Genomic DNA, 13,555 nt, shown 5'->3' on the forward strand with positions numbered 1-13,555 from the left:
AGAATATGGCATCTGGAGCTTGTGGCCACATGAATAAGTTCTTATTCCCTGACTGACGCATGGCATTGACCCTGATATCTTTTCCCACAACCTCAAGAACATGGCCTACATATGGAAGTTCATCGTATGTTACAATCACAAATTTGCCACATAACTCCTGATCACTTTCCCCCCTCGGTGACTCAGAGGTTGATGCCTTCTCAGAGGTTGATGCCTCCTCAGAGGTTGATGCCTTCTCAGAGGTTGAGGCCTTCTCAGAGGTTGAAGCCTCCTCAGAGGTTGAGGCGTCCTCAGAGGTTGAGGCCTCCTCCGTGTTGGATGTGGTGTTACTCAGGTCAACTTTTACAGGCTGGTAACATGAGCATGTTTTCATTTCGGCATGTTTGCAAAAGCACGACACCTCCCTGTGCCTGATTTGTGCTGTTTGGGAAGACAAGATCTGGTGGATCTTTAAAGTGCCCTTCACAGCTCTCATGTTCTCCGGGAACATGTCGTCATATTTTGCTATGGCATCTTCACTTACCCAGCAGTAATGTATACTTGTTCCAGACTTTTTTGCCAACATATCATGCAAGTCCTGTGGGGTCTGCAGCTCACCTCCACGCAGAACATATTGGTCTGCCTCCCTCTTCACAGCAGCACCAACGCCATCCGGGGCACCCTTTCCATGATACTTCTCTGAGAAGTTCCATGTTATGTGCGCAAAACCAAAGAGGAATGGCACAGTACTCAACAGATAAAAGTTCCCTTTGTTCCTGTATTGAGTAAGTGGTCCATGTAAGTAAGTAAGTGGTCCAAGTGGTCGCTGATGAGGTGTAATGTTATTATCTCAGGGTTGGTTGCTCGCAGCTCTTTCAAGATGGGCTCCGTGTGTCCCCACACTGCTCTCTCATCATGACGAAGGCAGTCTGAGACTGTTGCATATGACTTGAGTCCACCTACAGTGTAGAGAACAGCTGTATGGATGGTTGCCTGCTTTCGACTACCCCCGAAATGGAATGACTGGATCTCTCTATGCAACTTGCAGGCATAGTTCTCAGAGAAGCCAACATGTAGAACAGCTTCAGAGTTGGTGAGTGTATCTTTTACATAAAGAAACTGCTCTGCTTGATGAATCCAGATGTACTGATGGATAGCAATTTCTTCAAGCTTTTTGGTACCTGTGTGTGTGCGCTTTACAACATTGGCAAAGGTCTTCTCACTATTACTAGATCTGACCCGCTCCCATTGCTCCCAAGAGACTTCAGCACACTCTAATTCTGGCAATTCAACCTCGTCAAAGCAACATTTTGGACCATACAAGTCTTCTTCTTAAGGTCACACACAATCATGGTCAACAATTCTGAGATGCTGGTCGTCTTCAGAAGCCCTTTTATGGCAAGTTTCTGAACCAGCAACCTCATGTTTTCATGTGCGACACATACACATGTGTCTCGGTCCCTGGACTTTGGCTCTGTGATGTAAAATGGCCAATATCTAACAAATTGTCTATATGACATGGAGAAATGCTGTTCCATCTCCGTCTGATACTGAGTATGGAGCTCATTGAGGGGCTTGGTCAGAACTCTTCTTTGCATTTTTTGTTTATTTTTGGTGATGACATCTTTTTTGCCTGCTAAAAGAAAACTTTTCATCTCTGACCAAAAACTTGACAACTGCCTGCTTTCTCTCTGCTGACAGTTTCTTGATTCCCCTTTGCTTGATTTTTTGTCTTGGGCCTTAACTTGGTCTTGCCATCAATCTGCTTTCCCTCTTTCGAGATTTATCTTTCAGCTTTCTCATCTCTACCAGCTTTTTCCTCATATATGCAACCTGCTTTTGCAGAATACCCTTCTCCTTCTGCAGTCTTTTGCAGCGTTTTTCTTCTGAATAACTCCTATCAAGCCTCTTAACCCTCTCTGGTGTGGAAGCCACTGGTGGACTAAAACCCTCATTCATTGGTACTGAGTCTACCACTAGTTGATCATCATTTTCTGAAGGCTCTGGAGCTTACATCAATCGGTGGAGTATTCTCCATTGATGGTGGTGTGAGGTCTAACACAGCATTTTCCATCTTTTTCATCTTCATCTCTGTATTCACTGGATGCAGCCTTCCATTTCCCTCTCTGCTTCTTCCTCTCTCTGTCTGACAGCTCACTTGACCTTATGTAAGGAATCTTTCCCTGCTGCTTTCTTCTCTGGTAGCTAAAACAAATGTATCATTGTGTCAAACTACAGTGTTCACAGTTTGGCTTTAGCAGATTGATATTTCAATGAAAATGTGTATGATTTTAAATGTCCTCCACACAATATAACGTCATGTAGTTCAAGTTGCTTTTCAATCTATAGTTTTAATTTTTTTCAGCTTTTACAACAAACCTTTCTCTTCTCCTTGCAAGGTACTCTGCCCTTTTTCAATATTATCTACAAGGATTTAACATAAAGCGTTGTCTCTGAAATTCATGAAAAAATTAAGAAAAAGCAAAATTTTATCTTTAAATAATATAACAATTTACTACCTTTATCATATATAAACCATCAAAATGATATTAAAATACAAAAACGTCCTAATAAATACTTTTTGAGGTCATACCACATGACATCCAGATTTGGAAACTATTTACCAGCCATTTTAAAAGCAGGTTTTTTTTAAAAGATGAGACAGAGTTACAAACCTGCTAACTGCTTCTGTGGGTCCTTTGCAAAGTTGTGTGTGATAGAACTTCCTGTGTTGGTGTAGCTTTCAAAATAAAAGCTCCAAAATGGTGGTTTCTTCATGGTCGCACCACATATTTCATAAAATGGACATACTTGGACAAAGTTTACTTGCATAATAAGAGAGAAATATCATTACAAGATCATTGTAATTTCACATGAGGGTACTAAACACTATAGAATTTATGCCAGATAGGGCAGAAAATAACTTTGAATAGATTTAGATTCATTTTAAATAAATGTCCAAAACTGGATTCATGACTGGACGGTCGCACCACATGATATTTTTACACTTTCAGTAGCAAAACAAACGAAATGCCTAATGATTTTTGAAAAAATGTCTGTGGTTACACATAGAGGATAGGAACTAAATATATATGGTATATTTTAGTTTTCTAGAAAAATATATTTTTAACAAGAAAAAATGCAGTTGGACAGTATATTTAGCCATTACAGTAGAAGCTAAATGCTAACATAAACAATATTTTTCACGTCATGGCTATCTACACAAATTATGTGCCCTATGAAAGAGACTCCAAGGAGTCCAACCAAGCCTCATCATTTTGTGATCTTATCTCGATTACCTAGATGTGAAAGAATAACGTCAATAACACTTTTCCTGGTTTGTGTGAAGACACACACACGCTGTAGAAGCCATAATTTGGCATTTTGCATTTTGTCTTAGAAAACTTTAGTTACTTTCTAAGTCTTTATTATTTGTAAATTATTTAATGTGATTTGATAGTATCTGACATTAGGACGTTTGTACGCGCTTACCTTATATCTACCTGTAAACGTAGTAACGTAGCCACGCCCTCTAATCCTGACGTGCCTCGGTGGCGCGGCTGTCTAGACTTATTTATTAGTCCATGACTGAGAGTAGGGCAGGTTAAATGGCGGAGAAGGAATAGTTTTTCGACCGCATAAGCTTTACGTATTCCTGAAACACTTGTCTATCATTTCTTTTTGCATCCTATCATCCTTCAATTGCACTTCCTGAAAGTCAACCAGATTGTTGGAATAAATACTCAAACAGGAATTCCACTCTCCGTGCGTACTTACCTGGAATGTGTGTCGGTAACCCTCTGCCTCAAACCTGATGGCGAAATTTTAGCCATATCACACGCATACACTTGATTCAACCATTTCAAACTATCAGCTGTAACAGCTCAGCTATAGATTATATCTATATAATCTCAACTGTATTCAAACTTTATCACTTTAACTATTAGTTTAACCCTTCACTTTGTTTCCAACCATTTTACATTTTTTTAATACTTTGCACGTTTACATTGTTTACTCCATTTAGACTTTTGAACTCTGTTCAAATTGTCACAACCCGGCTCCAAGGCTGTGCCAAAGTAGGGAGAACAAACACGAGCTGGCTACTAGCAAGCGGTATTTATTTTACAATTCAACCAATACAAACATGTAAAGATCAGTGTCAGTCATGAATGCATGTATGGATGTGTGATAATGTATGTACAAATCAAAATAAACAAAAAGAAAGTGCTGCCATCAGGCCTGCCGGTAAACAGGAGTCAGTTCCCCGCAAGAGTCCTTTCGCAGAATAAGGAAGGTCTTTATAGGCAGAGCACACTGGCCCAGGTGTTACTCATGAAGCTGACGATCACTCCACTCAGCATCTGTAAAACACAACTCAAAAGAAACAGGGACACCTAGTGCCTGAGTGGAGGGATCGTCACAAAATCTTTTCACTTGATTTAAGCCATTCAACTCTTCTTTAGTGAGATGTTTCATGAGAATGAATCTTGAGAAAAGTGCTTCCATCTATTTTATTATTATTATTATTATTTGTTCAAGAGTAAAACAAAGTATCGGACTGATAGCGGTATCAGCAGATAGCCAAAGCTGCGGTATTGGTATCGGAAGTGAAAAAGTGGGACATCCCTAAAAGAAACCCAAAACATAACAGAACCTAAGTGGAGTTTATTTATTTCATCATTTATTTTATTAATTTCTTAGCACTAACACTCCCTTGTATCCATAGTCAGAGAACATATCTTTTCTTCTTCGTAGCGTACCGTAAACATCATAAAACAACTTAAGACAAGCTGAAAACACAGGAAGCACAGAATATTACAATTTAACAATTGATCACACAGTTTCATAGCTCATCAAATAAAGTATCTACAAGCAAAAGAGACTTCATGAACCTAGCCATGATCCCAGTGACCACGTACACGTTCACACCATAAGACCTACTATAATACTACTGCTGTTGACCCCAAAGCACTTGGGGATTTGTGTGAAACCCTAGAGTGTGCTGACGATGATATTTATAGTCCATTGGACTCCTAGTCTACCTAGCATCTTCTTCTAGTGGTCTGTCTGGCTATGAACAAGAGACAACATGGATCTGGGGGATTGACTACCAGGTTAGTCATTGCAAATGACCAAAGCACATCTAAATGGTAAGTACATGTTTTATTTTATTTTAACCAATTATCTCATCCATCTCACTCAAAAATATATGTTCTGCTTAATTCCCTCTCCATACAGGTGACAACAGCCAATATAGATCCCAGCTAGGTTGTTGAAGTTAAATAGCAAATATCCTCAAGGACTGTGGTACAGTGGATGAAATGGAAAACGGTACTTTTGAGGTCTACTTTAAACTCACAATGTTTGTGAACATAGGACCCTACCGCTACCTAGCCTTTGTCTTCTGTTTCCTACTGTATGCCTTTATTGTTTCTGCTAACCTGGTGATAATATTAACTATATCACGAGAAAGATCATTACATGAACCCATGTATATTTTCGTGTCATGTCTTTCTATAAACTCCCTGTATGGCTCAGCTGGACTCTTCCCAAGACTTCTACAAGACCTTTTATCAGACACCCATTTGATTTCACGTCCGGCTTGTTTCACTCAGATCTACATCATATACTCCTATGCATCCTATGAATGTACTATTCTGAGCATTATGGCATATGATAGGTATATTGCTGTATGTCATCCTTTACATTACAACAGTAAAATGACTTGTAAAACAGTTTCGAAGTTAGCATTATTGGCATGGATATGTCCTGCCTTTTCTGTAGCCACTATCGTTTTATTGTCTGTTAGGCTTCCATTATGTGGTAATGAGATAAAGAAAGTGTTTTGTGCACCGTGGTTTATTGTCAGATTGTCATGTATCGACACTACACTCAATAACATTGTTGGTATGCTGATGAGTATATGCACAGCTTTTCTCCCACTTTTGTATGTGTTGTACACCTATTTACACATTTATCTTGTTTGTAGAAAAAGCTCAGTTGAGTTCAAAGGAAAGGTTTTGCAAAAATGTCTCCCCCACATTGTGACATTTGTGATTTATTCCATTACAGCATTTAGCGATGTCACACTTAGCCGTTTTAACCCTGATGAACTCAATCCAATCATAGCTACAATTTTATCACTGGAGTTTATAGTGATTCCTCCAATAATTAACCCTCTAGTGTATGGCCTTAAGTTACCAGAAATAAGAAAACATATATTCAGAAGTTTGTCATTGTCAAAAACAACCATTTAGAAAATAAAGTTGATGGCACCAAAATATCCTTTACTTCTTTACTCTCTAGAACCAAAGGCTTGATGATCAATGGCTAGTTTTGTGAGATTGAACATTTAAATTATACAAAGAATTATTTGATATTGTGTATTTTACATTCTGTCGGCATTTAAGCTATAAAGACTATGGATTTCAAATGATGGATATCCAATGAACTGCTCTTTCATTTTTAAATATTTAATCTCTTCTTGATTATACATCACCTTTCCTTTGCTTGAAAACATCCATTAAAGGGAAATATATATTAAACTAGGGATGATGATTTTGAAATAAGTGATTTTGCAGATTATCATTTCATTAACAAATGTATAATCGTTAATTAAAATAAGCTGTTATTTAATATATATTTTTTAAATAATTTTTTCTTTGGTTTGCAGGCAACCTCTTGCAGGCCAGAAACAAATTAAGAAGGGCCGCTACTTGAATAGGCCTGATGTAGACCATTTCCTTCACATGGGCCAGATAAAGGCTTCCGTTAACCAGAGGGTCGGAATCTGAAACACTTGGCCACGTGTGCTGCCATCCGCTCACGTGACATGCGAGTGAGATCAGTAGAAGAAGAAAAAAACTTGCCACGCTACGCTTTGCTTGTTGATATTAATATTAATATCATTTTGGAACTGAACAACAATATAGCATTTTACTTCTTTATAAATGTTATTGAACTAGTGATGTTTACATATAGATCACAGAAATGTAAGTAAACATTCTTTATGAACAACTTACAGATTATTTTCCATACATTTTTAACTTGCTCCTAAAACGACTGCGACTTCTGTGGATATCATCATATGATCGTAGCATTTATTTATTTATTTATTATTATTTATTTTCTTTTTGATACTACTATGTCTGAATGACATTTATTATATGTATATAATGGGTATGTACACAATGGACATGGGATTCCCAGGGGTGTGTGTGTGTGTTTATTTATTATTATTATGTATATGTATGTATATATGTGTATATATATATATATGTATGTGTATGTATATGTATGTGTACATATGTGTATGTATATGTGTATATGTATGTATGTGTGTGCATGTATGTATGTATATATATATGTGTATATGTATGTATGTATATATATATGTATATATACGTATATATATATTATTATTTTTATTATTCTTTATTTTATTTTAATTGTTCAACACCTTGAGCTTGTCATGTTGGGGGTTGAGGGGTGGGGGCAGATTGGGTGGGCTGGAGGGAATGAGGGATGGGAGAGTTAGGGGGAGCAGGCTTCGGGGCAAGCAATGTTTCACTGTGCCCCTGTTGTATGTATGGATTCAGGGCTGCTCAAGTCAATTTGCTTATTGTTTGTTTATTTTGGGCTGCAAAGATGCTTCCCCTGCAATGTGTACATTGATTGCAATGTGTACATTGACTGAAAAGACAAATAAAAAAAATGTATCATAAAAAAAAACTTGCTCCTAAAACCATTGCTGAAGCTGCGGCGGAGAGCTGTGGCCTCAGGGTCTTAGGTTCCTCAAGGGGTGGTAACCCTCGGACACTTGGGTACCGACAGGCCCAAAAGGGCTGCAGCCGCTGCTGTGTCGGAGGCTAAGCAGCGGATGTGGGAGAAGTTCGGAGAGGCCATGGAGAATGACTTTTGGTCAACATGACAAGCCCCCCCCCCCCACGTCAACAATCCCGATCGCCCCTCCTCAAGTCAACATTTACACCTGTGGTAGACCGGGGTGGTGGTTCCCCTGTTCAAAAAGGGGGACCAGAGAGTGTGTGCCAATTACCGGAGTATCACACTTCTCAGCCTCCCTGGTAAAGTCTACTCCAAGGTGCTGGAAAGGAAGATTCAGCCGATCGTCGAACCTCAGATTGAAGAGGAACAATGCAGTTTCCACCCTGGACGTGGAACTACGGATCAGCTCTTCACTCTCACAAGGATCCTGGAGAGGGCCTGGGAGTATGCCCATCCGGTCTACATGTGTTTTGTGGATCTGGAGAAGGCATATGACCGGGTCCCCTGGGAGAAACTGTGGGAGGTGCTGCGGGAGTACAGGTCAAAAGTCAGTTTTGTTCCCGGTGGATGTTGGCCTCCGCCAGGGCTGCGCTTTGTCACCAATACTGTTTGTGATATTCATGGGCAGGATATCGAGGCGTAGTCGTGGTGGGGAGGGGTTGCAGTTTGGTGTTCTGAGGATCTCATCACTGCTTTTTGCAGATTATTACGTCCCCTTTGGTGGAACCAGGGGTAAATGAGACGAAGGTAAATGAAACAAAATAATACAACTAAATAATATTGACGGAGTCAAAGTAAAGGTGTCAAAAAGTAAGGGGTTTTATTGTCATAACAGAAAATTTTCTGTTAGAGCCGTCAAAACAAACCTGTGGGGGAAGTAGGGACCGAAAGGAAGTTGCCAAACAAATGAAACAAGTATAACAAAACTAGGCCTAACTATTCACTACCTCTGTAACCAAAAAACAAAACAACAAAAGGCCTACTCTGCTCATGTAAAAAAGGGGGAAAAATACAAGGGTGGCAACAATCAACTGACCTAGTATTTTTAACTATTCACGTAGGAGTACCTACGTGAATGCATATGTATGGTACCCAACTTACCTAGCCTCCTACTTCCCACCACGTACCTTTAACAAATTTAAATAAGGCTCTGACAACACAACGGAAGAGCTGAGGCAGCAACCAGCATGAATGACGAATGAACGACTCTTTAACAAGAACGAACCAATCTGATTCCCAATTTCAGTTCATCTCGTTCGTTCTCCGAGACTCGACTCCCCAGGCGACTCGCGAGTCACTGTTCATTCGCTGAATGTGTTAGTGGTGAAAGGAACTTAGTTAATGTTGTATTGTTGTGTTGATTGATGATTGTTTGCACCATTGCACGACCGTGATTCATTTGAGAATGAGAACGAGGGAGGAGCTGAGTCTGACCGACTCAGCTGAGAACCGATTCACCGCTACCGGAAACACGAAAGAACGAACGAAAGAACGAATGAACGAACAAACGATTCTTCTTGGCAAACTAACTGATTCAAGCAAACGAATCATGAAATTCATCACTAGTGAGTTGCACAGGTGTGCTCCATTTATTAATGGGCCTCACTCCTGATTGGCCAGGGTTGAGGGAAAACAATAGTTATGTTATTATAACCCTAGTTCTATGATTGTAGGCGTAGCCTTATTGACTTGTCCCGTGCGCGTGCTCGCGCACACTGAAAATTTCAGCTATGCACCAATCAACGTGGGCACCGCCCACATTCCCCACGGCACCGTGTATATAACGCGGCGCAGAGCAGCGTTCGTCCTCCACGCTATTCTTTCAGCAATTGGGGGGAACAGCAGGTGGGAAACTAGACGGCTACGCCTACAAACATAGAACTAGAGTTATAATAACATAACTATCATTCTATTTCATGTAGGCTACGCCGTCTAGGCTTCGCCTTATGGGCTAAGGTGAAGCTGTGAGCGGAGCCCAATCAATGTACTCCTGCTGGACCCCAGTCACAAAGACCTAAGTCACAGGGCACATCAGACTCAAGAACCTGAAATTCTCCTTAGACCACGCAAAGCGATAATCAAGAGAATAAAGAGAGTCTGTAACTTCTGACTCAACCCGTATTTCATGTAATCTATGAGAACTGGGCAATGCAGAGTAACAAGGCTTCTCCTACGTCCACTGCCACTGGGGGCGGAGGAACCGCTGGCAGGCGTAACAATGAACAGAGCACAGAATGTGTAAAACTGGAACGAATGTATGCGACAATGGATTAAAGGTTCACACAAGCAATCATAACTTCCTCAATAAACGCAAAGCGTATAAGAGACAAGGATAACATCCATTATAAATGGTCAGAGGACAGGATATTAAAGACGCCAGTTACGAACTGTAACCAAAGTTAGGGTGAGAAGCTCAGCCATCCATGAGGAACTCGGATTAGAGCCGCTGCTCCTCCGCCTAGAAAGGAGTCAGTTGAGGTGGTTCGGGCATCTGGTAAGGATGCCCACTGGGGGGAGACCTCAGGGAAGACCCAGGACTAGGTGGAGAGATTCTATCTCAACACTGGCCTGGGAACGCCTCGGGATTCCCCCGTCAGAGCTGGTCAATGTGGCCCGGAAAAGGGAAGTCTGGGGCCCCTGTTGGAGCTGCTGCCCCCGTGACCCGACCACGGGTAAGCAGATGAGGATGAGGAATTTGATGGGCAAAACAGCTCAACGAGCACACCACATGATATGTACATTACGAACACACCACATGACACGTACATTACGAATATAGTTAACCCTAGTTCTAAACTAACACAGGCATAGTCAGCTATTTGTTCAGGCCAAGGCCTGAGCCGGAGGCCGCATATCCCAATTAGGGGAGATGCTGGAGACTCAGACAATGCACCACACATTCGCAAGAACAGGTGTGTACGCCTTTCAACTTTTATGTCATGACCCATAAGATCCAGTCAACCCAGAAGACGGTTAGAAATCCCACCGTTGGACCACAGTCATTAACACATAGTCTAACCGCAGCCCAGGGCGCCTCCCGCCTTTCTCAAGGTTAGGGAGCTGAACGGGGAGCTGGATCCAGGTAACCCCCACGCCAGCACTGATAACATCCAAAAACACACACCAGCCCAAACGCACACACCTCGTTAGGAGGGAAAAGACAGCATAAGACTACCACACGGATTACCTCACGCTCTTCTGAAGCAGAACTTCCACGGAGGCGAAGCTCCAGACGACCTCAGCGCTGTTAGGGACTTAGAAATATTCGATCTCTCACACCTTATGAACCTGTATCACTTTTGCTACTTTACTCAATAAATCCAAGGCCCTCATGCTGACAGACTTTATTACCTCTCCGTCTCATTTCATCTGGTCAAGTAACTAGACAGACTGTTTTTCCCAACAAATTCAAATGCATTACTCTTCTGACATGCAATATGACAAAGTGAAATTATGTCTGTTTTGATTTCTATGTCCACTTGCCACCACTAATGGGAAACACAGATTATGAATCCAAAATTTTTTAGGTGTCCACTATTCGAACGCTTTGCAAATCCTGCAACATGTACACAAAGCGGTCCCGCATGGAACTTGTTGGGGGGGGGTGGAGAGCAGGCAGACCTATGACAAGGTCTTTCAATCCATTTGGGGGCCTCTGGTGAGCAATCTGAAAATGTAGATTTATTACAGTAGTTACATAAGGTATATAAAGAAATTAGACTAAATTGATACTTTGTGCTGTTATAGGTGGATGGTCCGTCATTATGTGCCCACATGGAATAGTGTACAGCCTTAAATTCAACCTAAGAGCTGAAAGCCCCAGGGATTACAGATTTACTTATTTCATGGAACCACCTGCCAAATGTCTGTGTATATAGCCCATGCCAATTTGTCCCATTAGTCCCAGACAACCCTCCATTCCATCCCTTTGAGGGAAGGCTTGCCGAACCAACACCTGGCAATGTTGAGGCTGCTGCACATGGCAACCTGAAAGTGCACCTCCCATGGCTGGTAGAGAGACTCCAACATCCAGAGCCAAATGGCCATCCTGTGATAGGCTCAGACAAGCATTACGTCCTGTATGACAAATTCCACCAGTCGAACACTAAAGATCAACAGGATGTACTAGGAAGGATATACATTGCTCCAGAACTGCAGGCGACTTTGAACAGTCAGGTGGCTGAGCAACTGTTCCCTTGTATGAGAAAAAACAACTTCTTTCACAATAACATGGGGCCATCTTCTCACATCTTTCTGATGCAAAACATCATAGAGCACCGAAATCACAATCAGAATGAAAATCTGCTGAAAAGTTAAGAGGTCTACAAGTTCAAGAGCTGAACAATGTTAGACTGTCAGATTTGGGCCAAGTGATACTAGGTTAATGTCAAACTACATATTACACAAGGACTTTAATTTCCTGTACAATATCTTTGGACAATTGCATAATATTTTTCAATTTGGTTGTGTCTTTCTTACCTAATCTTAAGGTTCTCAAACATTGCCAGACAGCAGTGGTAATGTGTCAGCAAGCTCAACCTCCAGCCTGCACTTCCGGCCCTCCAGCCGGCACTTCCGGCCCTCCAGCCTGCACTTCCTGCCCTCCAGCCTGCACTTCCTGACCTCCAGGCTGAACATCCTGACCTCCAGGCTGCAGCGCCTGCCCTCCAGGCTGCACAGCTAAGCTCAGCAAACATATGTGGCCACTCTTGATGCAGGTACATCTAGGTCTTACAGCTAAACCAGTCTATAAATAACTCAGGTTTGTGTAGGAAACATATTAAGTGAAAAGGAAAACTTTGACTGATGTTAAAATCAATTGATTTTAGTGTTACTGCAATTTTATTTAGGACCACAGTTCAGTCCACTGCAGTAGTTTGTGGGGACTGACTGGAGTTCACCCCCTTCAGGAAAAGCTGGTAAATACTATAGATTAAACTTGACTGAACACAACTTCACACAGTACATGATAACTCAATTTTCTTCTTGTTCAAGTGGATTGTTCAAGTGAAGTATTGGCCTGGTAATTTTTCGGTTTTGTCTGCCTAATATATCAACTGTGTACTGGATAACAGTGGGCCAGCGCAAGAGCTCATTGTAAAATCTGGTCCAACATGTTTGACCAGAGAAAACATGCTGACCTTGGGGTTAAACAAGGAGATGGAGTCTGTGGTGGGTAAAATATGTGGTTATTGACAGAGGAGCTATTTGGCATGTTCCCTGTCTGAAGGTTTAAGAAAGATATGATTTTACAGGTGGGGAATGCTTGTTTGAGGTTGGTGCAAGAGATGGCTCAACTTCAGGTATGTCTGCATGCATATTTGAATGAGAACTAGGTTGGTTTTGTCTAATGTAACAGAAACAACAACAACAGTTTTTTTGGTAGGGGAAAGATGTCTTCATTATGGACCTCCACACGCCCCCAACATGGCTCCCAGCCATGGCTCGCGACCCTCTATGTAGTCTTCCTGTTAGTAGATGAGCATACGTATATAATAATAATATGGCTAGGAAGGAAATGTTTCACAATGAAAAAAGGCATACCTGTTTAAGGTGGATACACAATGAAAAAAAATCTTGTTTAAGGTGGATTCCGCAAAGAAGGTCTTGATATTTCCTCTGTGGACTCCAGGGCATTATTTGCTTTGTGTAAGTGATGGGCCATCCTCACAAAGTTTGTCAAGCAACAATAATGAGTGTGTAATTGTGTGTGGATTAACATGGATTAGTTTAATACAAAGTGCAATTACGTACATTACAGAGACTGCGATAAAGTTGGAACAATATTCAC

At 41.2% G+C, this 13,555-nt stretch overlaps 1 protein-coding gene across 1 annotated transcript; it reads left to right on the top strand.

Annotated features, from left to right (window-relative positions):
- Nucleotides 1-5,300: 5,300 nt before the first annotated feature.
- On the top strand, nt 5,301-6,236 carry LOC311358354 (olfactory receptor 10J4-like; the record flags this gene model as incomplete). Its single annotated transcript, XM_084478364.1, has 1 exon — nt 5,301-6,236. One exon carries the CDS (start codon nt 5,301-5,303, stop codon nt 6,234-6,236), a length of 936 nt encoding a protein of 311 aa, XP_084334490.1.
- Nucleotides 6,237-13,555: the final 7,319 nt, after the last annotated feature.

The sequence above is a fragment of the Micromesistius poutassou genome, assembly GCF_964030765.1.
Source record: "Micromesistius poutassou genome assembly, chromosome: 14".
Taxonomy (NCBI): Eukaryota; Metazoa; Chordata; class Actinopteri; order Gadiformes; family Gadidae; genus Micromesistius; species Micromesistius poutassou.